At 34.8% G+C, this 22389-nt stretch overlaps 1 protein-coding gene and 1 long non-coding RNA gene across 2 annotated transcripts in view; one reads left to right on the plus strand and one right to left on the minus strand.

The window, feature by feature from the left end:
• The window catches only part of LOC135089588 (uncharacterized), a 2412-nt gene extending 1288 nt beyond the window's left edge, over positions 1 to 1124 (plus strand). Inside the window, exons 2-3 of the long non-coding RNA XR_010261554.1 lie at positions 1 to 38; positions 176 to 1124. The exon at positions 1 to 38 is cut by the window's left edge and continues 125 nt beyond it. This is a non-coding gene — a long non-coding RNA (uncharacterized LOC135089588). The remainder of the gene's footprint in view (positions 39 to 175) is intronic.
• Positions 1125 to 3631: 2507 nt separating this feature from the next.
• Positions 3632 to 21448, minus strand: LOC135089589 (malectin-A-like). Its single transcript, XM_063985367.1, has 6 exons — positions 21153 to 21448; positions 18766 to 18890; positions 17003 to 17128; positions 16331 to 16513; positions 14904 to 14961; positions 3632 to 12012 (listed from the first exon to the last, which is right to left on the minus strand). The coding sequence occupies exons 1-6, from the start codon at positions 21247 to 21249 to the stop codon at positions 11762 to 11764; spliced, it is 840 nt and encodes a 279-aa protein (XP_063841437.1). The 5' UTR covers positions 21250 to 21448; the 3' UTR covers positions 3632 to 11761.
• Positions 21449 to 22389: the final 941 nt, after the last annotated feature.

A 22389-nucleotide genomic window follows, 5' to 3' on the forward strand; every position in this document is an offset into this window, starting at 1 on the left:
ATTACCTGCCCTCTGCATCATTCCTTCATTCCAACAAGGTAAGCCATGCACAAGTAAAGTGATGCAACCACTACTACATAAATGAAGTGATGACCAACATTGACATCATTCCTTCAACACAATCACCATACCATCACTCAATCACTCATACATATATATATATATGTCTCCACAGATGAACTCAGTCGCTGCCCTGGCTGGCAACAATGAACACCACACCCGCAAGGTTCCACAAATCTTCTTCAAACTTGGACAAGCATTTTTCTGTGAAAACATATAGAAGTGAAGTCTGGTGTAAAACCTGTATCCTACCACTAGAGTGGTGTTCCGATTGGCAAAAACGTCCCATCACCTGTGACTTGTGTAAACTAAACGAGTGGCATGCAACACTCCTCCACAATACTGATGACTCAAAACTATAAAGATGAGTGGTCAACAGCCACCAATTCCAACAACTACCAAAGGATTCAAGATCTACCCAAGAACCTACATAATATGGATGAGCACTCACAGTACCCAACTGACATCTACACTCAGGAAGTTTTTTACATCCCTGACAATGACTTCAAAATTCGTGACAGAATGGGAACCCAGCCTACAACTGCATCAACTGGAGATACCAAGAGAGAGAGAGAGAGAGAGAATTTTGCAATAACTAATATAAAAGAAAAAGGCAAAGGAAAAGAGCAAGAGGAGGAGGATCCAAAGAAGCGATTGCAACAAAGCTATGAAGATCAGAAGTGGAGAAGCAATGGCTCCCAATAAATCTTGCCCCACATTCCACTGCACCAAGATAAACTTTACAGCTTTCACAGCACTTCAATCCAAGAGCCATATTCTGAAATGCTTTGCACTCTATTTAGGATGATTTTCAAACATCAGCAGAATCATGTGGCGAGTTCTCGTGGATAGTTTTTCCCACTGACCATACAGCATCACTAAAATCATGAAAACACTCTCCAAAAGTCCAACTTCACTTTTGAGAACCTGTTAGAAATGATCAAAACAAGTCACCTCAATGTTTAATTCTGGAAAATCCAGATCCATTTTGTTTACATATTGCTGGTAGCTTTCTAATATAACCTTAGAAGATGAAAAATCAGCATCGATTTCCATAAATTTATTAAGTACCCTAGTCAATGATTTACACAAGTCCTACATGTAACATTATACTTTGTGTTTGCACATCACAGTCACATCTCAAGTGACCCATAACTTATATGTCTGAATAAATAACAAGGTAAAAGTGCACATGAAACACAACTGTTTTCATAACCAATATATCATGGTTGGATTTTGCATACACAATGGCAATCACTTTGCATCATAGCAAAGTCTATTAAATTATTTATTAAATTATCTTATGTCCAGAGGCAATCTGTTTTACTGCAAGTTTTTTTCTTTTTTTTTTCATTGCAGGAGGCCAAAACATGGCTGGGAGTTCCTCTCTGCTTAGCATTATATCCCTCTTTACTTGCTCAAATGATCACTGTTCCCACTTTTATGCAACTTTCTATTTACTTTCCTTCCGTGTCACTACCACCGAGTTCTCTAAATTACCATGCTCTTTACGGTGTTTTTTGGTTTACCACACCCAGTGACATAGCTAAGGTTGAGAGAGAGAGAGAGAGAGAGAGAGAGAGAGAGAGAGAGAGAGAGAGAGAGAGAGAGAGAGAGAGAGAGAGAGAGAGAGAGAGAGAGAGAGAGAGAGAGAGAGAGAGAGAGAGAGAGAGAGAGAGAGAGAGAGAGAGAGAGAGAGAGAGAGAGAGAGAGAGAGAGAGAGAGAGAGAGAGAGAGAGAGAATCCTTAAAAAAAATTGGTCTGTCAACAAAATGTAATTACAACACTGTACTAGCTTTTACATATAATAAATAAGCTTTTGTTCAGGTACAAATTAATTGAAAATTGGCCTCTAGCATCAAACCTCATCTAATATTGGTGGGCCTCATCAAGGAGACAAGCCACTCCAAACCCCAAAATTTTTAGTTACACTCTTAAATATTCTTCTGATGTTACTTAGCTATCCACTCCTTCATGTAAGTGTATGATAATTATTACTTTCTCTCTTTGTGAGTCTTTGTTGTATAATAGTCTTTTCCTTATGATGGGCTCCTTTACTGCCCTGCACCAAGATCAACTTCCTATGTGCATTTGCACTTAAGTGAAGTTCAAAAACAATGTTATTAACAGCAATAGAGAGAAAGGCATGAGGAATGGCACATCATTCTCACTATAAGTCCTTGGAGAGAACAAAGCCAATATGAGTACTGGACAATGTTTCCACCACCACTACTCATTAAAAACATATATATATATATATATATATATATATATATATATATATATATATATATATATATATATATATATATATATATATATATATATATATATATATATAACTGAATTATGATTGAAAAAAATCCAAATAACATTAGTCAGACCCCAAAGCTGGCAATACATTAGTATAAATCTTTTAGAGAACTTGAAGTTATCACTGAATTCTGTCATTACATACGGTCCTCAGTAATTGTAGAGAAGCTACATGGCTACAAGTATTCTAAATTATTTATCATGTACCTGACACCTAAAATATAATTTGAGTGTCCATAAATCAAGATTTTAAATTTTCTATTAAGATTTCTGATCAAAACAATTTTGTTCCCAAAAATAACAATCAACATACACTAAACCACGATTTATAAGAGTATTGCAGCTTTGATCTGATATACTTTCTTGTGGATTCCTACAGTACATGACTGAAGTTTTGCTATGAAACAGATTTGCTATGAAACAGATCATTGTTGTTAAGGGTGTCAAGCACTTGGTTTATTTCTTGTCATCAATGAAAAGTTGTCATGAGGCTGAGTATAGACGTTTATAATATGAATACGATTGACTCATGTGAGAATTTAAGGCAATCCTAAATGGACACTAGATGCTGAACATACAATGAAAAGAACAAAAATAAAATTTGTGACTCAAAGCACAGAAGACTGGTTGCATTACTTACTCTCAAATCAGCCATCTGCAGCTCAAGTATATCTCCCTTTTGGTAAGCTTAATCCATAGATTTTTTTTTTTTTAAATAAAATGCATTTCACTGAGTACAAGTACAATACCTTCAGGTCATTAATTTGACATTACCATATTTACAAAATTACGTACCATCAACTCCAGAATACAAGAATGCTCTTGAGTATACATGTGCAATTTCAATTTTAACACCAACTTATTAATCAAATCAACAGCCCACTGCAAGATTTTCCTAAAACACAGGTGACAAATATTCATAAATAAACTTCCTAGTCACAGTACAAGACAGTAGAATAAAAAAAAAAAAGCATCAGTGAAATATCCCAAATAAAAATACTATTCAAAGTCCCTATCAAGAAAAATAGATCAATAATAAAAGGTGTGTCATGCTGAGATAAAAACCTTGAGGTGCTGATAATCTGCAGTGAAGGTATAGTGACCTACCTCTATTATTATGGTGGCTGATGAGAAAATGTCATGTCAGAATAGCCAGGTACCCAGTAGTGTTATGATAAAGCTCCCATTCTTTCACGGGGGATCTAACTGGTGCTGATGTGGGGTAAGAGAATTCTTGAGTAAGTGTTCTTACATTGCATACTCAAAATATCAGTATACATGAGACACACACACACAGACACAGACACACACACACACACACACACACACACACACACACACACACACACACACACACACACACACACACACACACACACAACAAAAATAGACTTTAAAACTACATAATCAAACACCCATTATTATTGCAGTTGCAACTGAAAACTGGTATAACAAGGGATCTCCATTCATGAAGAATCAGTATAACCAACTAATTAAACATATCAAAACAGTAATTCTACAAAAAGGAATTTGCTTAAATCATAGAAAATGCAAAACACAACACATAAATATACAATACGATACGAGCAAAAAATTATGATAGGCTTTTGTACACTTTCATATGATGTGCCGTGTTTTCACAGAAGTAGCTCTGCTTTATTCCATGTCACTTTATGGGAATGTTCTGTTTAAAAATACATAGTAGTTCAGCAAAGGTTAAATCAAGTCGTAGATATTTAACATTTCCACTCCAAGAACCTCTCCTCACATGATGATTGTGGCATGACAAAGGTTCATTTCCACACACTATTTAAAGCTGTCTCATATTCTTCCATTATAAATTCCCACAATATATGTGACCCCCATTCTAGCTTCTTGTTCTTTCATATGTACTATACCTCACTTCCATCTCCAGTATCTTCTCTCAACTTCTGGCTCATATCTCACTGTGAAGCCAATTCTGCACCATTTCATAACCCACTCATACAGTGGACCTCAGTTCTCAACTTTAATACAACCCCAAAGGCTGTTCATAAAGTGAAACAGTTTGTTCCCATAATAATTAATATGAAATGGATTAATCTGTTCTTGAACCATAGAGGTGCTTCATACATAAATTTATATATAAGAACAATGAAAATCATTCAATCTTACACAAAAACAATACACACAATAAAAAATAAATAAGATATATATGAGAAAGACAGTGAGGAAGGGAAAGAGATGCCATTGTTTGGAATAGGAGTTCCTTTCCATAAAAGCACCAAATAACTGTACAAATTGTTGATTTTGCCATACCAAACAACACAGTAATATTCAAAACACAAAGGCCATTCCCATGTTTGGTAGTGATTTCTTTAATTGACTCAACATGATTGTAATCACTTCTCTTTTCACTTTTGTTGCCATCATTATCCTTCTTTGGTCCCATGGTAGCTTATTTCATAATAATATATAAAAACAATAAAACAATGAAATACAAGAAAAGGCAATGCAATTTTGAGAAGTGGAGGGTGCTTAAGTATGACTGACCCTCTCCTGTTGTGCTTCCCAGCATGTGTAGTACATAGACACTGGTCTTCTTGTTGAGGAACTCAGACTCACTGCAGAAGCCAATGTGTTTTTGTTCAGAACCACTATGCTTGAGATCAAAGGCATTCAACAACCAAGGTTCCACTGTATTTACTTTTCATGTTCCTTCCATTCCCTCCCTCCCAACATGATCACAAATCACTTATGTACACCATGTGTGCTATGCTTTCCCTAATGTGTACAAAATATCCTTAATCATGAGAATGAAATGACAGAATGGATAAATCCCACTGCTGTTGCCCAGATGATATCAAAGTCAAATTAATTTCTTGTCTAAATACCAAATAAAAATAAATATATGGAATAATGAACTGCTTGATGTTAAAAGCTCCATACAAACCTAGGAGAACTTAGGGTGCCATAAGAGATAGTTCCAAAATACCGCTATTTTTTGCCTGAGATAATTTGTAGAATATGACATCACTTATTTGGATAACTGTACCTGTTATCATGCATCCACTCTTACATTACACTTTCCAATGTCTGTGTAATCTCCTGCCTGCACAATAGTTTTGGATAATAGAGCACATCTTCATTTTACACAGGCCTTCCACCAATCCAACATGCTTGCATATATAACTTCATTAAGCTACTGTATATTCAGATTCTTCCTCTTCATCTTTGAACATTATGCTATTCTCCTATCCTGGACTACCATCCTTTAAAAGTTATTCACCTTTAAAAGTTATTTATTTTCTCTGAACTGCTCACACTTGAAAATTAACTTATCCCCATCCACCCCCTACAAGAAATGCTTACAGGTGGTGGCATCAGCTCTCCATTCCTCCCTCCCCTACACACATGCATTTGAGATGCTGAAGTACATTTTTACCATCTCACTGAATCAAAATCTCCCAGTATATTACTGAGATCACACTTGAGTTTTGTTATAATTCAAAGGCAGATTATGCAAGACAAATCCTGTTAAAAATGGTGAATAATACTTCCATGCAAAGAATAAAGCAAAGATCTACACTCCTGCTATAATAACCTGCCCCTAACACCTTGCATTATTTCATTAGACATCCTCACTAACATTCATTCATAGGACCATATACATATGAGGCCCTATGTTAGGAAGTCTGCTTGAAAATTACCGTCCAATATCATGTCATACATCTGAAGTTAATGATTCTCAAGGGAGAGAAAACATAAAAAAAATTTAAACCAAGATGAAAAATTAAGAGAATAGATATACATTGTTACTGTTATTATCATTATTACTATTACTATTATCATTATCATTATTATATACTACTATCATTATTTTTTTAATAATTTAATTATTTTAAGTGTGAAAAAATGGCACATTCCATGGCTGGGAAGAATACTGCCACTATATTCCCTGCGTATTGCATAAGGCGACTGAAAGGGACGGAGCAAAGGGACCAGGAACCCACTCCTCTGCATTCTTATTCTTATAATCTGACATGTCCCCTTGTCTTGGCTGGGTCAAAGCAGGTTGATTTTCATTACTATTATTATTGTTCTTGTTCCAGCACTGGGAATGTTGCGGCAGTGTGTGTAAGACTGGTGACTTTTTAACCCGTCAGTACTGAACTGATACTGGTATATAAAAATAAATGCATTAATATTTCTGTCTTGGAGACTTTGGGATTGTGTTACAAAAGGTGACTAATAGCAAAAATTACAAAAAGTTGGGAATTATTCCCTGAAACTTTTTACTTTCATATTCTCTTTGCTTGACTTTGTTATTCTTATTTTTATCATTCCACTTTCTGCTTCTTTCTTTGGATGCTACTATATACATGGTATACAAGTAGAAATCATTCATATTATTACCATCATTGTCTTTTCACTTATATCCATACTTTCCTTTATGAGGTTACTTGTACACATATACTAAAAAGTTCACTGTCTTCTGGGAGTTACTGTAAAAATATTTTATAGCAGCATAAATTACCAAATATATAAGTAATTTTTATCATCAATCATGAGGATGAGGCTAGGAATAAGCAGACATTTTTTCTTATTTGTGATTAATTCCAAATTATGAGGCTTGATCTGACTAACTGATGTTTTGTGTGCTAATTTCCATCACCAGATACTGCTTACCAAACTCCAATCTTATTTATATATTTATTTCATTTATTTATTTTTTTTTTTTCAGTAGTTTGTTTAATTTTGGGAAAGGAACCAAAACCAAACTTTTTGTTATTTACGTTGATAACTGGTCTACTAATTTACATTATATAAATATATATGAATTTTCTTCAATGTTCTTCCTACATAAGTAGCATCCAAGAAACAAATAAGAAATATCATAATAAAATAAAGACAATGAAATACTCATACAGTAAAACTAATCCTTGTTTCCATTTTGTTTCATATAAAATATTAAAAAAACGTTAAAATTATCTGGAAGATAATAGTTTTCTCTATTAACTTCTAGCTTGCAATGAGATTTCAAGCTAGGTGCTTTTTGTAATCCTATTGCAGGTTAGACAGCAGCTTGAGGTAGCATGTCTCCTGTTTAGTCTAAAGTCTGACCTATAATTCTATCCTATATTCAATGACAAATGATCCTAGACCACATGGCAATGAAGATCATATTTCACAAATTGGTGGTATCCTTTTTCCACTGGGAGGAAATTATTACAGTGCAACTTAAGTCAGTCCTTTATATGATAGACCAAACAAAAATGTTTGACAATACTTGACATCAATATCATAAACATAACTGTCTTTTGAAAATATGTACAATATGAAACATATGATCCATTGTTTATGGTGAAGGACAGCCTCACATTGCTTGTTGCACCACTTATTCACCAAAATATTATCACATTTCACATTTTTGGTGGCAACAGTCACACAGCTTATTTCTTTGTTTCAAAATTCTTAAGTAAATACTACTCAAACTATTTTATCCTGGCTTGTATATTTCCTAGACATTATGCAACAGTAGAGTACTAAGTCTGGAACAAACACAATCATTTTCATAAGCCAAAACATGGAGTGATCAGAAGGATACTCCTCCTGACCCTGCTCCTGACAATGTCAAGTATGGGATCTGTTCCACTATCTGGAGACAAGCGAAAGACCAATCTTAGTTGCAATGTAATAACTTCCTCCCCACTCATAATTTCAAACAGAAAGGTTACCAATTTGTGCAGTATGACACTCATTGTCCCATGAGTTCTGGTCATTTTGTACTGGCTATACAAGCTTTATCTTTATTCACTGTAGTTTACTTTCATTGTGTAATCCTTACTTGATTTCTTAATTTCTGGACAATAAAATGATATTGAATTACAAGTGTGGGAAAAAAATCAAACTGACAAAATAAAACAAGATCACACAATTTGAAGTAAAAAATGTGGTGATGAATTTCTGTATCACTTAATTCCATGTTAATGTTTCATCAAATTAAGAACCTATTATAAGAACAAATAGTGCCATATGGCATAGTTCTCCTGAACATGATGGTGTCCTCAAATTTTTTTTATAGTATAGAATAGAAGTGAGGTTAGCAGTGTTTTACACCAACCTGCAGAGGGTAACAGTGACTCCACATTGTAAGGAGACAGACACACAGTCACACATGGTACACAGAATCACTGTTGTCCAATGCCTACAACTTGATGTGAAAATATGCACTCCCTTTTTGCTTAAAAAATCTAATCAAGCAATCATATTCACAACTTTATATTATTACTTGTTTAAGGAATAGCTTGATAATTCTATGAATCAGCATGGAATAAAGTGGTATTATGAACCTGCAAAATTAACATTCAATCATTTTGAATTTTTTTCAACACTGTTATACCTCAATGACATTCTACTACTATCTAAAGATGAAGACAAACTAAGTGTAACATCACATAAGTGAACAACAGCAAATAAAAGTGAAACTTGTAGAAAAAAAGAGCCTGAATTTTTACTAAATGACATACTGCCTCAAGCCTCAGTCCAATCACTGATGAGCTTACGAGAGCAGCTCTGTATCCAGCTGCATGCTTCAACATAATGCAATCATACAATTGTAAATCCCAATGCCTAAAGAAGACATGCACCCATGGCTTTGATATATCAGTCAATATAACAATAGTAATAGTAATAACCAATTAGCAGTTTATAGTAGTAGTAGTAGTAGTAGTAGTAGTAGTAGTAGTAGTAGTAGTAGTAGTAGTAGTAGTAGTAGTAGAAGCAGTAGTAGTTGTAGTAAAAATTACAGTAGTGACAATAGCAGTGATAGAAATAGAACTTCTACTACTATGTACTACTATTACTATTAACAATAAAAGGTTTATCATTAGAATTTGATAGCATTATAAGTAGTACATAATAGTATAAAAAAAATATAGCAGAAGAAATAATAATAATAATAATAATAATAATAATAATAATAATAATAATAATAATAATAATAATAATAATAATGATAATAATAATAATAATAATAATAATAATAATAATAATAATAATAATAATAATAATTACCCATCTCCTCTGGTAAAAACTTCTGTCCATGCTAAAACTAAGTTGACACCCTAACCAAGCTTTGCTGAATGTGAACAACAATAATTTATGCAAGCTAAGTAAAGCAAACTAAGCATTAAAAAAGATAAATAAATAATAAATAAACAAAATAAAATTAAATAAATTACAATCACCTACATGGATTCTCATCATATCCAAGATTTCCTTGCCACCCTTAAAGTATGGACGCAATATAACAACAATATTTAGAGAATTTTCTTATTACTGGTTGGAAAACCTGGATGAAAGGAATGAGCAAGTTGTACAAAAATACTGTACAGGCAAATATCATATAATTGTGTGCCCTGCAATATCCACTACCACCACCACCATTGTGCTGCAACCTTGTGCATCCTGACAATATACAGTAATCCCCTTAGAATACAAAAGAAAGAAAATATTAAATGCAGTGATGAAGGAAATTAATATTTGCCATGAACAGCCAAACACAACTTGAGAAGTGCACCAGGCACACGATGTGGTTCCCAGAAGACTCTGAAGCCCCATACTCAGGCAGCAATCTTTGGTTAGGTATCACTTAAACAATAATGAGTGGGAGGCAAAGAAGGTCTCCAAGTACCAGTGATGTCTGTGAGCACCGGAAAGACTAGTAAATATGGCAAGGTGTCCCCATGTACTGCTAACTTGTAATTTTTACCCAATATTTCTGCCCCATATCATTGCTTTGCACCTATATTATCATGAAATATTAAGCAATTTCATAAACTCATAATACACCAATGAGGAGTTAAATGAAAAAAATACCTCTCAACCTGGAGGACATACATTAATACTCAATGGTTCCTAATACTGTTTTCCAATTGGCTGGTAAAACTTCTTGCACATGTATATATCTTGCATATATATATATATATATATATATATATATATATATATATATATATATATATATATATATATATATATATATATATATATATATATATATATATATATATACATACACAGGATGTCCCAGGAGGAAGGTCACATATTCTCAGATATGAAAGATCAAGTCATTCTAAGTCGGAGATGCTCAATAGTCAGATGCTTTTAATGGCCATGATTTAGAAGTTACAGATAATTTTAATATGAATATGCAAAGAATTGGTGAGGGGGAGAAAGGAGGAGAGGGCACCAATGATGGGCATTTTCATGATAATGATGTTATCGAGAGGTCCCAGTGATATGAGCAATTAGGTTCCATTTGAATTGCTCATATAGTGAATTTCCGTATAAAGAAAGGTGTAGCTAATGGCAAAAAATGGGTCAGGTTCAGTGACCCTTGTCAAAGTTAAGTTTCCAAGCTAAAACATACAATACCAAAGCTAAAATATATGATACCCAATGCACCAAATGTGTCCATTATTACAGAACTGTCGATAAAGCAGCCTGAAAGAGAAAACAACATACAAAGAACATGATTTCATATTAATTAAACATATAAAACACGTATAACACTTACCAATGCATGGTTAATGGCAGAAAATGCACAGTAGGCAGGGGACTGGGGAGGAGTGTATGGTTTTCTTCCAGTGTTCACAAACTCATCTCTGCACATATGAATCATCATACAGTACAACCCAAATGTGTTAATGGGAGGGTGCAGGAAGGTGTGCATTTTAAACTTTGTAATTTTACTCATCTTGAAACAAAGTTCGTATCACAGGAATTTTGTGCTCATATAAAGAAAATAGTTCCTGATTTAGACATCTCATATCACTGGTTTCTCATATATCAGATGCTCATATAACGGAACCTCCCGATACTTCATTACACATTAAGGTTTCCATAAATAATGATATAAATAAATTTAAGGATCTAGTGCATTGTTGTAGCAAATAATAGCTAAAACATAAGGAACTCCACATGGCAAGAGCGACCAGCTGGATTTTGTGGGATGGCCATCGTGCAGCCATTTGCCACTGATGTGCATTCATACTTAAATGTCCTGCAACTTCTAATCCATGGCATTTGACCATAGAATTTCCAATTTCCAATCCAGAATGACTTGAGCTTTCTTTTCTGAGAATGTAAGACTTTCCTCCCAGGACATCCTGTGTATATATATATATATATATATATATATATATATATATATATATATATATATATATATATATATATATATATATATATATATATTTTGCAACAAATATATACACTACTACTTGAACATCTGCACACATGTTCCCAAAACACCTCTAGAAGAGCAGGTCGCTGGGGTACAAAACGAGGTCTCTGAGAAGCAATGCAACACCCAAGAGCTAAAACGCATCAATAGGTGAGAACATCACAGTTTACATAGGCAGAAGAGGATGGGTATAGCAGCACCAATGGCCACAAACACAGGCAGCATGGAGCTTGTGTCATCAGCTGCATATGGGTCTGGGGTGCGAGGGCCGCTAGGCCTTCGCTTAGCTGACTGCTGTTGTTTGCTATTCTGGTTTGTGTTTGTGTTTTGAAGGGTTGCACTCTGACGGGGTTCCTCCACTTCATTGTCTAACTCTTCTTCACGTGGTAATGGAGGCAATTTTGGCACATCTGTTTTAATGGTAGAGAGGAAAATCTGTATAATTTTGATTCCACCCTAACTACAAGTAATTAATTAAAAAATCAGAATAGATTAAGATAAGCAACAGGATTATCTAAGAGAGAGAGAGAGAGAGAGAGAGAGAGAGAGAGAGAGAGAGAGAGAGAGAGAGAGAGAGAGAGAGAGAGAGAGAGAGAGAGAGAGAGAGAGAGAGAGAGAGAGAGAGAGAGAGAGAGAGAGAGAGAGAGAGAGAGAGAGAGAGAGAGATTGCTTACAGTCAAAGAGCTAGTGAGAGTTGTGCCCATGATAATAAGGAGGAAAAGAACAATGAAGTAATTTGTGTGTCAAGACACACAAATGTTGATTCCACTCAATTTCATAATGTTGCATATATGAAACCTCATTAGTTAACAAAATATTTTTTGGAGGAATATGAGAATATGATGACTGGCATGAGGCAAGACTACATAAGGACAGAAACATGTTGAAGATAGTCAGTCCAGAATGCAGTCTCCTGGAGGGTATCTTGTGTTTTACCTCATCTTCATAAATCTTGGAATCTTAAAAAAAACTGTCAAATACATACATCATTCTTCAGAACCATATTCAAAAAGGAAAACATGGTTATAGCAAGATGCAACTTGACAGTACATTTCTCATACAGAATTGTAAACTTAATTTTTCCCCCATTATCCATAGGGAAGAGGCAACCCACTCTCAATAGTCTGTGATTAACCAAAGAAGCTGCTCTAAGTCATGTCTCTAGATTGCCTGCATGTCATAGTAGGTAACAGTGAGAGATGGGACCAGGGAACTGTGACCCCCTCTGTACATTTCCCTTCAATGACAAAAATCACAAAGGGGGATGAAATATTAATTTCTCTCTGAACTGTGTTCACTGTGTCTATGAACTATTATGAATTTGAAAATTGTGAGGGTAAAAGGAGAAAGACTGACAGGGAAAAGTGGATGTAAATTTAAAAGGACAACAGAAATCATATCAGATGTGGAGAAAGAAAGGGTGAGAGAAATGTGCTACAAGTGTAGCACAGTGTGTTGAAATGGAAGGTTTCATTATGACTGATGTGGATGAAAGAGAAAACTAAAATAAAAATTGGATGTTTGTGAGTATAATCTCAGCTGGTCATATGAGAGATGAAAAGTGAGACAGAAGCCTTCTGAAATTAACATTCTTTAAAAGTTGAAGATGGTACAAAAGAGAACATCAGGGAAAGAAACAAATGTGAGGGCAAAGGATGCCAGACTGTTCAATGAGATGGATGCTGCAGAGATGGGCACAACATCTGTGAGAGATTATTGAATGTGAAAGAGGATATGGATCCTGAGATTATTGTCTTTATGTACTTGATAAGATTTTTTAAATATTTATGAAAATAGTAGAACACGAGTTTGAGTAGAATGTAACAGGAATGGTTTCCTGTTTGATTATGGCTGTGACAAGAATGAAATGTCCCACTGATCATTTAATATCATATGGATGGTGTTAGAAGAGAAGTGAATGCAAGCATGTTAGAAAAGATCTGAGTTTTATGAATGTTAATGGTAAACACAGCAACAAAAATCAGCTGATGTCTACATACACAAGCACTACTGTACTGGTAGTTGACTGACAGAAGACATTAAGATAGCTTATAGAAAAAGTTAGAATACTACATGAAAGGAGGACAGTGCAAGTGAATGAAACAAAGAATAAAATAATAAAGAGTACAAAGATAGCAGATGGTAGGAGAGTGAATGTAGGTACTCAATAACAAGCTGGGTAAGGAGATAGACTATTTTAAGTTGTTATAAAGAAAAGAATAGTTAATGAAATGAAATTTAGAATTAATGAAGCAAGAAAAGTGTGAGGAAGAATTAATCAAATATTTAGTTGTAGGTCACTTGGAATTAATTAAAAAAACAATGCATGAAGGTATACTGGTACTCATTACACAGTATGAGGCAGAAGCATGGAGCAGAGGAGCAGGAGAAAAGAGGTGATAGATGAAGAACATGTATGAAATAGAAAAGAAATGAGGAAAGGTGACAATGTAATGGAGATGTGTCAGAGGAATGTATGTGAAATAGGAGATATATGAGGTGAATGAGCAAACCAGGTAACATTACAAAGGTTTAAGCATGTTGAGAATTAAAATGTGACTGGTACAGAAAAAAAAAGTGTAAGGCTAAGGGGAAGACCAGGAATAGGATGGCTGGTCAATATTAAGAAAGCATTTGATGCAAAAGAGATGTCTGTGGAGCAAGAAAGAGTGGATGTGCATGACAGGGATAGATGAAACACAACTGTGAATGGGACACAGCCTTGGGGACCTCTACAGAAGTTCCACATATATCTGGTCCAATCATCTGATCAGTTAAGATATAAATAGTAGAAAAATCTATTATGATGCTACATGGGTAACCCAGTTCTGCTGTCAGCTTCTGATGGAGAGACTTTATATCTTTGTGCAAATGAGAGAGAGACTGTATGTGACACACATGTGTATGCACCCATGCATTTGTTGGTGGCTTGTTTCAATTATTCCCTTTTATGGTAATGTCAACCTGGTATATAAATGAACAGATAGATATATGATAAAGGAACACATTTATACAACCTTATTTTTCAGGCAAATATGTATATGTCAGGAGATGACTATGGTAAGCTGTGCCTGATATTTAAGGGTAAACTATTTATATATATTATATTACTATGAACCAATGCTGAAAACAATGATATACATATTGCTCTTGATTTTGAAAACTCAGAATAATATATATATATATATATATATATATATATATATATATATATATATATATATATATATATATATATATATATATATATATATATATATATATATATATATATATATATAAACTCATTGAGGTAACTTACCATCTAGTCTTCCTTTTATCACAAAAATGGCATTCACTTTTGGATTGTCTTTATAACCCTGTGAAAGGAGAAGGGATATCAGTAAGTATATTAGCATATACTGTCAAATAATTTCATTTTCCTCAACATACAACCTAAACAGATGCATAGCCTTACACATCAGAGAACTTTCACATTAGAAATACGACTGCACCTTCCTTAAAAAGCACCTTATATATCACTTGAGTTCTTACTACAACAGCTAATCTTGGCCTCAAATTCATACATTTCCTGTAGTCTTGTGAACAAACTATTTTCATTCCACTACTTTCATTAAGTTACTGAACTTTATATCCTAAGCTTTATCCTTTCATTCAGTATATTAACTATTCCAAATGGCATCTCATATTCAGATCACTCATCAACATTGGTGTATATCAAATCAATTATCTCAACCATTTGAGAAAAAAAGTATACTGTGGGAGCATCTAGCCTTTAAATATGCAGGATAGCATATCTGCTGTGCAACACAAAGTACATCCCCATTTTGTCACATAGCTGAGCTGTCCTTCAGTAAAGATGACATATAACTGTTTTCCATGATGGCAACACCATACATTCATTCTAAAAAAAAAATAAATAAATAAATAAAAAAATATATAATTCAATAAAGTATCGAGAGATATGAAAGGCAAATTGTGATGCATAGTGTCCTGTAGTATATTCATATATGTTGTAATAACTAGAGAACATATGTGTCAAATTTTGGCAATTTCAGAATCTGCAAAACTGGTATGAAACAGATCTCTGGAAATCAAAAGTTTCTTTTCAACTCAAAAGATTTTTAGACCCATACTCTTGCAAATTTTAAGAATTTGATGTGTATACCATCTAATAATTTCCCTTGTACATTAGCTGAGCAATAATAACAATACCAGAATAGCCTCGGGATATATTCAAATACGCAGACATCATCTGAATTTAGCATAATTAACATAACAATTAAAAAAACAAAGGTAGTTAATACTTCTTCAGGCAAGCCATCTTCTCAAGGTACCAAAGCACATCATCTAAGAATATCTGAAAGAATTTTGTTAAATATGTGATATGCATTATTCTTAATTTCACATATCTTAAACACTTTAAATGTAGAAACCACTCTATTACAATGTGATCAAATTATATATTGAATAATTTCCACGATTGGAGATGCCATACCTTGTCTATGCTCTCTAGGAAATATACAATGCTACTACACCTCAGGTTCAATTCTACATAATTAGGGGATCTCCTTCAGATCTGCCTGACTTGGCTTTCTTTGTAGAACTTCATATAAATGTAAACAGAATAAGTCTCAATGTTATAAATTCATTACACATTTTCATGACTTTCCACCCCCCCCACATCAGTACAGCACATTACACTTCCTATGTGAATTTCCAACATACCTTGACAAATTCCACCTTGACCTTGTTACCCCTAAGAGGGCTCTCCTGGCCTCCTACTACCAACGTGTTGCCTGCCACCGTGAATGGTACATATTCGTCATGTGCCACACCTCGTCCTACCCGCAGGAAAATGTCCAGCGCAGGGACCACCGTGAGTTCACCATTCATTACCACATCAAATACCTGGAGAGCAATGCAGTGTTGAGGAACCAACATTGTAATAAATTACCTTAACTGAAACATTAATAACATTCTTTTTGTATTTCTTGGAGCTCAGCAATCAATACAAAATTCAAAACATCATAATAGTTTTATATTTCCATTAACAGTAAGTTGCACATGTACATTTTCAATGATTTGCACACAAACTGATTTGGACGAGCAAACTGGTCATTAAAAAGACTTACAAAACAGACAATAATGAAGCAAGAAGGACAACTAAGTTGCAGAAAAGCACTAAAGCAAGTAGTAACATAACTTTTATACTTAGATTAATATATCACAAATCCTCCTGTCATAGTGACACACTAATAACAAAATCAAAATCAATTATAGAAATTCCCTTGCTCCCAATTTACTATTTCATTAATGAAATATCAAATGGTTTTATAACCTCTAGATATTCTAAAGTATATGTGTATCTGAAAAAGGTAAAATGAAAGAGCAGTTTACCTTTTGGTCAGGTGCATTAAAGTACACCTCGGAGAATTTAAGAACCAGGACATACTCCCCATCACCCTTCAGAGGAATCTCATATCCAAAGGTTGAATGATGATACCTTTCAGTCTGATACAAAACCTGCAATAGATGGATATGATTTAATTTAGCAAAAATAAGCAGTGTATTTACCATAATTCAACCATCCTTAAGTTTTTAGTAAGAAGTTCCAAGAGCTTCCACAAACTTTTGCAGTAATAGCCAAGCCCAGCTTGAAACTTTTTTTTTTTTTTACCCACAACACCAGATGGGGAGATAAGAAAATTTTCTGCTGTGGCCACTGGTAAACACACCAGGAAGGAGCAAGGAACCCAAGAGATACAGCCACATTATTGTTATTAAGGGAGGAGATTCCACTAAAGACCTGTACTACATGTGATTCATATTAGAGTTTTAATGAAAGCAATGGCAAAAATTACTATGGTTCTAAACTGACTGAGACAGGACACACAATATCCAGACAAAATACAACACAATTTTTTTTTTATGTATATAACTGAAGATAGCAAAATACATAGGAATATTAAATACATGAAATATTAAAATATTAATTCATAAAATCCAGTACAGTACAGTAACAATCATTGAAAACCACGATTCACTATATACACACAGCTCATGAATGTTCACATTCAATATCACCTCATCATCTCGTTGATTTTAGATACTAGTGGACACCATTAAATATTAATACTAGCCTTAGATTAATGGCACAGTACAGTAACAACCATTAAAAAGTCATGCTGAACCATTGTTTACACGCACATAGCTGCAGATGCTCACAGTTTATAACACCTCATTAGCACCTACATTTCAGTCCATCCAATCTTCATATCTTCCCCAGGAGGTGCAACATTGTGGCCTTAATCATTAAATTCAAATGATAAATAGTTTTCTAATGGCATAAGCATGGGTCCCATCACTGCAGCAAGTAGCAAAGAGAATTGCACAGTTGTCAAGTATGCAAGTACAGGTCAGCTGCTAAACAGCTGGTGGTGGCAGTGGCATGGGTTGCAGCAACCTGTTCCTTGTCCCTTCACTGTAGTTATCCTGGTCCACATTATGAATTTCTCTATGGCTTGTTGAGGCCCACCCCTGCCTTAGGTATTTGAGTTCTCCACATCACATCACAGTGTGACTTGGTGGTAAATTAACCAGCTGTATTAGATGCAATTCATTCTAGCATATTGTGTCAGCAGCATCCTGGCTTAGATATATGAATTTGATCACCATACAGAAAATAACATGCAGGGAAATTAGAGGAGGTAAAGAGTTGCAGCTATATTGGTGCCAAGCCTAGTCTAAAGTAGCTGATATAAGTATATGAGGAAAGACTGAATAAACTAAAACATACAAAGCTGGAGTAAAGAAGGGAGAGGAGGTTTTGACTACCATGTTCAAAGCAGTAAGAGGATTCAAACATGTGAATGAGAAGGGCCTTCTGATGAGGTATCATGGAAGAATAAGCAGTATATAAAAAAAATAATAAAAAAATTTAAAAAATAAATTTAAAAAATTCCAGAAGAAATGTCAAGACATTTAGCCTTTAAATAAGGGTAGTGATACTTGCAATGTGTCAGATGCTGAGGTGGTGTAAATGAAGAACATCCAGAACTTTAACATTTAATAGGACAGCACAAGTCTGAGTCAGATCCTTTATATTACAACAAAGTAAATATTAGTGGTCATATTGCACGTGACCTGGGCCATTCTCTCACCTGGTCTCCGGGAGGTACTCTGCCAATGACTAGTTGCTTGCCAAAGTCAGATGCTGTCCCGACTTTCCCAGTCAGTGGGTCCTTCTCATACCTCACACCATAAACATCTATGTGTGCCTCTCCACCTGTGGGACAAGGTAATCTCAATTATGCACATCAATAAAGTCATTTTGTATTACTATAATGTAAAATTTGCATTATTAATAAGTTTTAAAAGAAAACAGTATTGTTATATTACTTTACACTAAACCATACTTATGACAACAATCTCTCACTACACATTTGCTATATTTATGAAGAATTTGTTTCATATATGTAATGTAATTCTGCCAAGTTCATTAATACAGAAAAGACAAAAACATGGGAACACCTTTTACAATATCAAATTGTGCTGATATAACACTCCTGAACTTCTGAATGATGGCAATGTTCCTCAAGATTGGAAAAGAGCCAGTATTATCCCAATACTTATGAGAGAGAGAGAGAGAGAGAGAGAGAGAGAGAGAGAGAGAGAGAGAGAGAGAGAGAGAGAGAGAGAGAGAGAGAGAGAGAGAGAGAGAGAGAGAGAGAGAGAGAGAGAGAGAGAGAGAGAGAGAGAGAGAGAGCTCTGACTTAGGCAGGATTTCCAATATGTATTTTCCTGTATGTATATGCATGATGCCAACAGTAGGCAAATATCATGTTATCTCATATTTACTAATGCAAATGTGCTTGTTTTGATGTTTGTTTTTTTTATTGTGGAATTTTGGTATTATTTTCTGGTTCCCTGGAACCAATTAATTATTTCCCATAGGTTCTTCAATTGCCATGACACAAATTTCCCACAACAAATGCAACAATGGAACAAATCATGTTTGTTGTCGCATACCCTACTGTGTGTGTGTGTGTGTGTGTGTGTGTGTGTGTGTGTGTGTGTGTGTGTGTGTGTGTGTGTGTGTGTGTGTGTGTGTGTGTGTGTGTGTGTGTATCAGGCAAATATGTATATATGAAAGTATTAAAGAATACCTGTCTGCAGAGTTCATGTAGCCTACAGTGCATATTCTTTCTCAAATGTACTAAAAAGACATTGATTATCTTATACGTACCTACTACTCAGCTAGGGTAAGCAGCATCTCGTTACACTGGATTACAGACACTACATCCAGTTATCTTACTCTATGATCAACTCATTGGAATACAATATTATATATATATATATATATATATTAGTACATTCTGCACAGGTTTCTGAAAGCTAAAACTTGCTCTTGGATGTTAGTATCTAATTAGTTAATTGTAAATGCTATTGTAGTCATCTCTAATATATTCTTGAAGAGGTACATTATAAGGCATTTTGTATGAATGAGGCTGACAGTAACAACTGACAGTTTTTAAATACACCAGAAAAAAGTAAATTAATATCTATGGCCATTTCTTGCTCTTCATTCTACTTGAATGCAAAAGCTACATTATACATAATAAAAGTAAGTAACTATTACATTACATACATACTTTTTGTGGTTTGGCTAAAGCTTGATAATACATGGTAATACATGACCAAGTTTCTTACTTGCCCAAGACTTAATGGGAAGAAGCATATGATAGTACAACAGTAATTGCAATATGAAATAAACTATATCCTCACCAACAGTCAAGAGGTCACAACTAATGGCAGTGTTGGACCAGCATTACTTCTGTGAGTTCCTTCAAACACCACAAGGACTCCATGGTATCTTTAAATCAATACAAAGTCTGCCTGTAATATGAGGGAAGAGTACAGACAGTATTATTCCTAATAATTTCCCTGAAGAGTTCAACAAACTTATCTGATATCATTAAAACAGCAGTCTGCATTTTGATTTCTGGTGCACATTTTGCATCAATAAAATCAATTTTATTAATAACAAAAAACTGTACAAGGTATTAATTTATACATGAGAGTTTGTTTTGGTGCAAATCAAATTGATGAACCCATTACTGAGATTAAATCGTGAATACATAAATAAATTAGAGCTATATATATTATATTGTCACACAGTATATTCCATAAGTCAACCTTTCTTCTGCCCGAGTCACAAAAGTGAACTTTTGGCACTGGAATATTACTACATCATGAGACAAATAGCACACACCCCCTGCAGCCAGCCGTGGGGGGCCGCATCGCCGCCACATGCACAGGTGACGTGTCAGGGATGCCCACTGCTTGTTTTTATATTATGGCAAACCTATGCTTCCCAACTAAGTATAGAACTGTTCAAATTTTCAAATGTGTCATATTCCTTCTTCCGTCCCGAGAGAGCAGCCATGAATGAGCAGCCTTGAGAACACAACGCCCCTGCCCGGCCGCTCACCTGCCTCCCATACCTGTTTGCCCTCCCCACCAAAACATCCACGGCGGTCACATTTACCTGCATTAACGGCATATATAACCTCTCCAAGGCCATTAACGCTGTAAAGGAATGACAGCAGAAGCAGCAGGGAGCATGGGAGGATGTGAGGGCCCATGGCAAGCGGGATGAGAGGCTCCACAGGTTTATTGTGACTTTGTCAACAAGCGTGTCGTCTGCTACTCGTCCTTGCCGCCTCACTCAGCCCGCGACCCGCTTCCAGCTGAGCCTCGCCGCCCTCCTTCCACACTCGGCTCTGCTTTCCACTGTTGTTCAAAGAACTCTCTCCTGACTTTTTTTTTTTTTTCCTGTTTATAGTTCAATTAGGTCACTTCATAATTTTCTCTTGTATGAACTTGATGGAGTATAATTCAGACAGAAAATGACTATTATGTTGGTGATAAGATAAACATTAGTAGAAAACTAACTTCTTTTTTCAGTATTCCAAGAAGGTTTAAAAATCATTATTAGCAAAACATCCTCACCAAAATATCACATACATGAGACAGTAAGACAAACACAGAAATTCCTACAAATTATGAGCCCTAAACGTGTTTATGGAGTTATGAACTCCGCTCAACAAATAAATAGTTAAATAAGTAAATACAAATGAAACAATAATAATAATAATAATAATAATAATAATAATAATAATAATAATAATAATAATAATAATAATAATAATAAATTAAATTAAATTAAATTAATTTAATTTAATTTAATAAATTCGAGAATCACCCTGTATTGTATTTGTAGTTGTAGGAGGAAGAATGGAGGAGGACGTAATGGTGAAATCGGTAAGGTTGACTTAGGCCAGGTTGTCACTGCTGTACCCACCTTGATTCAGTAGTCATCCTCTGGAACTGTGTTGTGGTGTTTAGTTCAGTAAGAGGTGCTTGAATGTAAAAATAACAGAGCCCGTATCTAGAAATTATTTGTTCTCTCACCGCAACTATTTTCAAAGGCCACAGGCATGATTATTCGTGTTCTCAAGACTGCTTCTTTTCATAATGTAGAAATCTTGTCACTAGAACTGTAAAAACACCTTCAAAAATTCGTATAAATTCAAGTAGAAGCTTTTGAAATAAAGTTGGTGAGGCCAGATGTGTTTCAGGATACCACCTGCACTCCGAACCACCACCATCAGCTCACCCGCCGCCGCCTACCTATACCAACTGGCGGCACTGGCCTCGATCAGGTGCCACAAAAGTTGACGTATCAAATATCGAGTTTATTATTATAAAAGAAAGTTTACAAT

Source organism: Scylla paramamosain, chromosome 33 (genome assembly GCF_035594125.1).
Source record: "Scylla paramamosain isolate STU-SP2022 chromosome 33, ASM3559412v1, whole genome shotgun sequence".
Taxonomy (NCBI): domain Eukaryota; kingdom Metazoa; phylum Arthropoda; class Malacostraca; order Decapoda; family Portunidae; genus Scylla; species Scylla paramamosain.

Excerpts from the sequence above, each read along its gene's own strand:
- LOC135089589 (XM_063985367.1), bottom strand. The coding sequence starts at position 21,249 with ATGGGCCCTCACATCCTCCCATGCTCCCTGCTGCTTCTGCTGTCATTC. Across the intron at positions 18,891-21,152 it reads TATATATGCCGTTAATGCAG|GTGGAGAGGCACACATAGAT; the intron begins GTAAATGTGACC and ends CTTGTCCCACAG. Across the intron at positions 12,013-14,903 it reads GATAAAAGGAAGACTAGATG|ATGTGCCAAAATTGCCTCCA; the intron begins GTAAGTTACCTC and ends CCATTAAAACAG.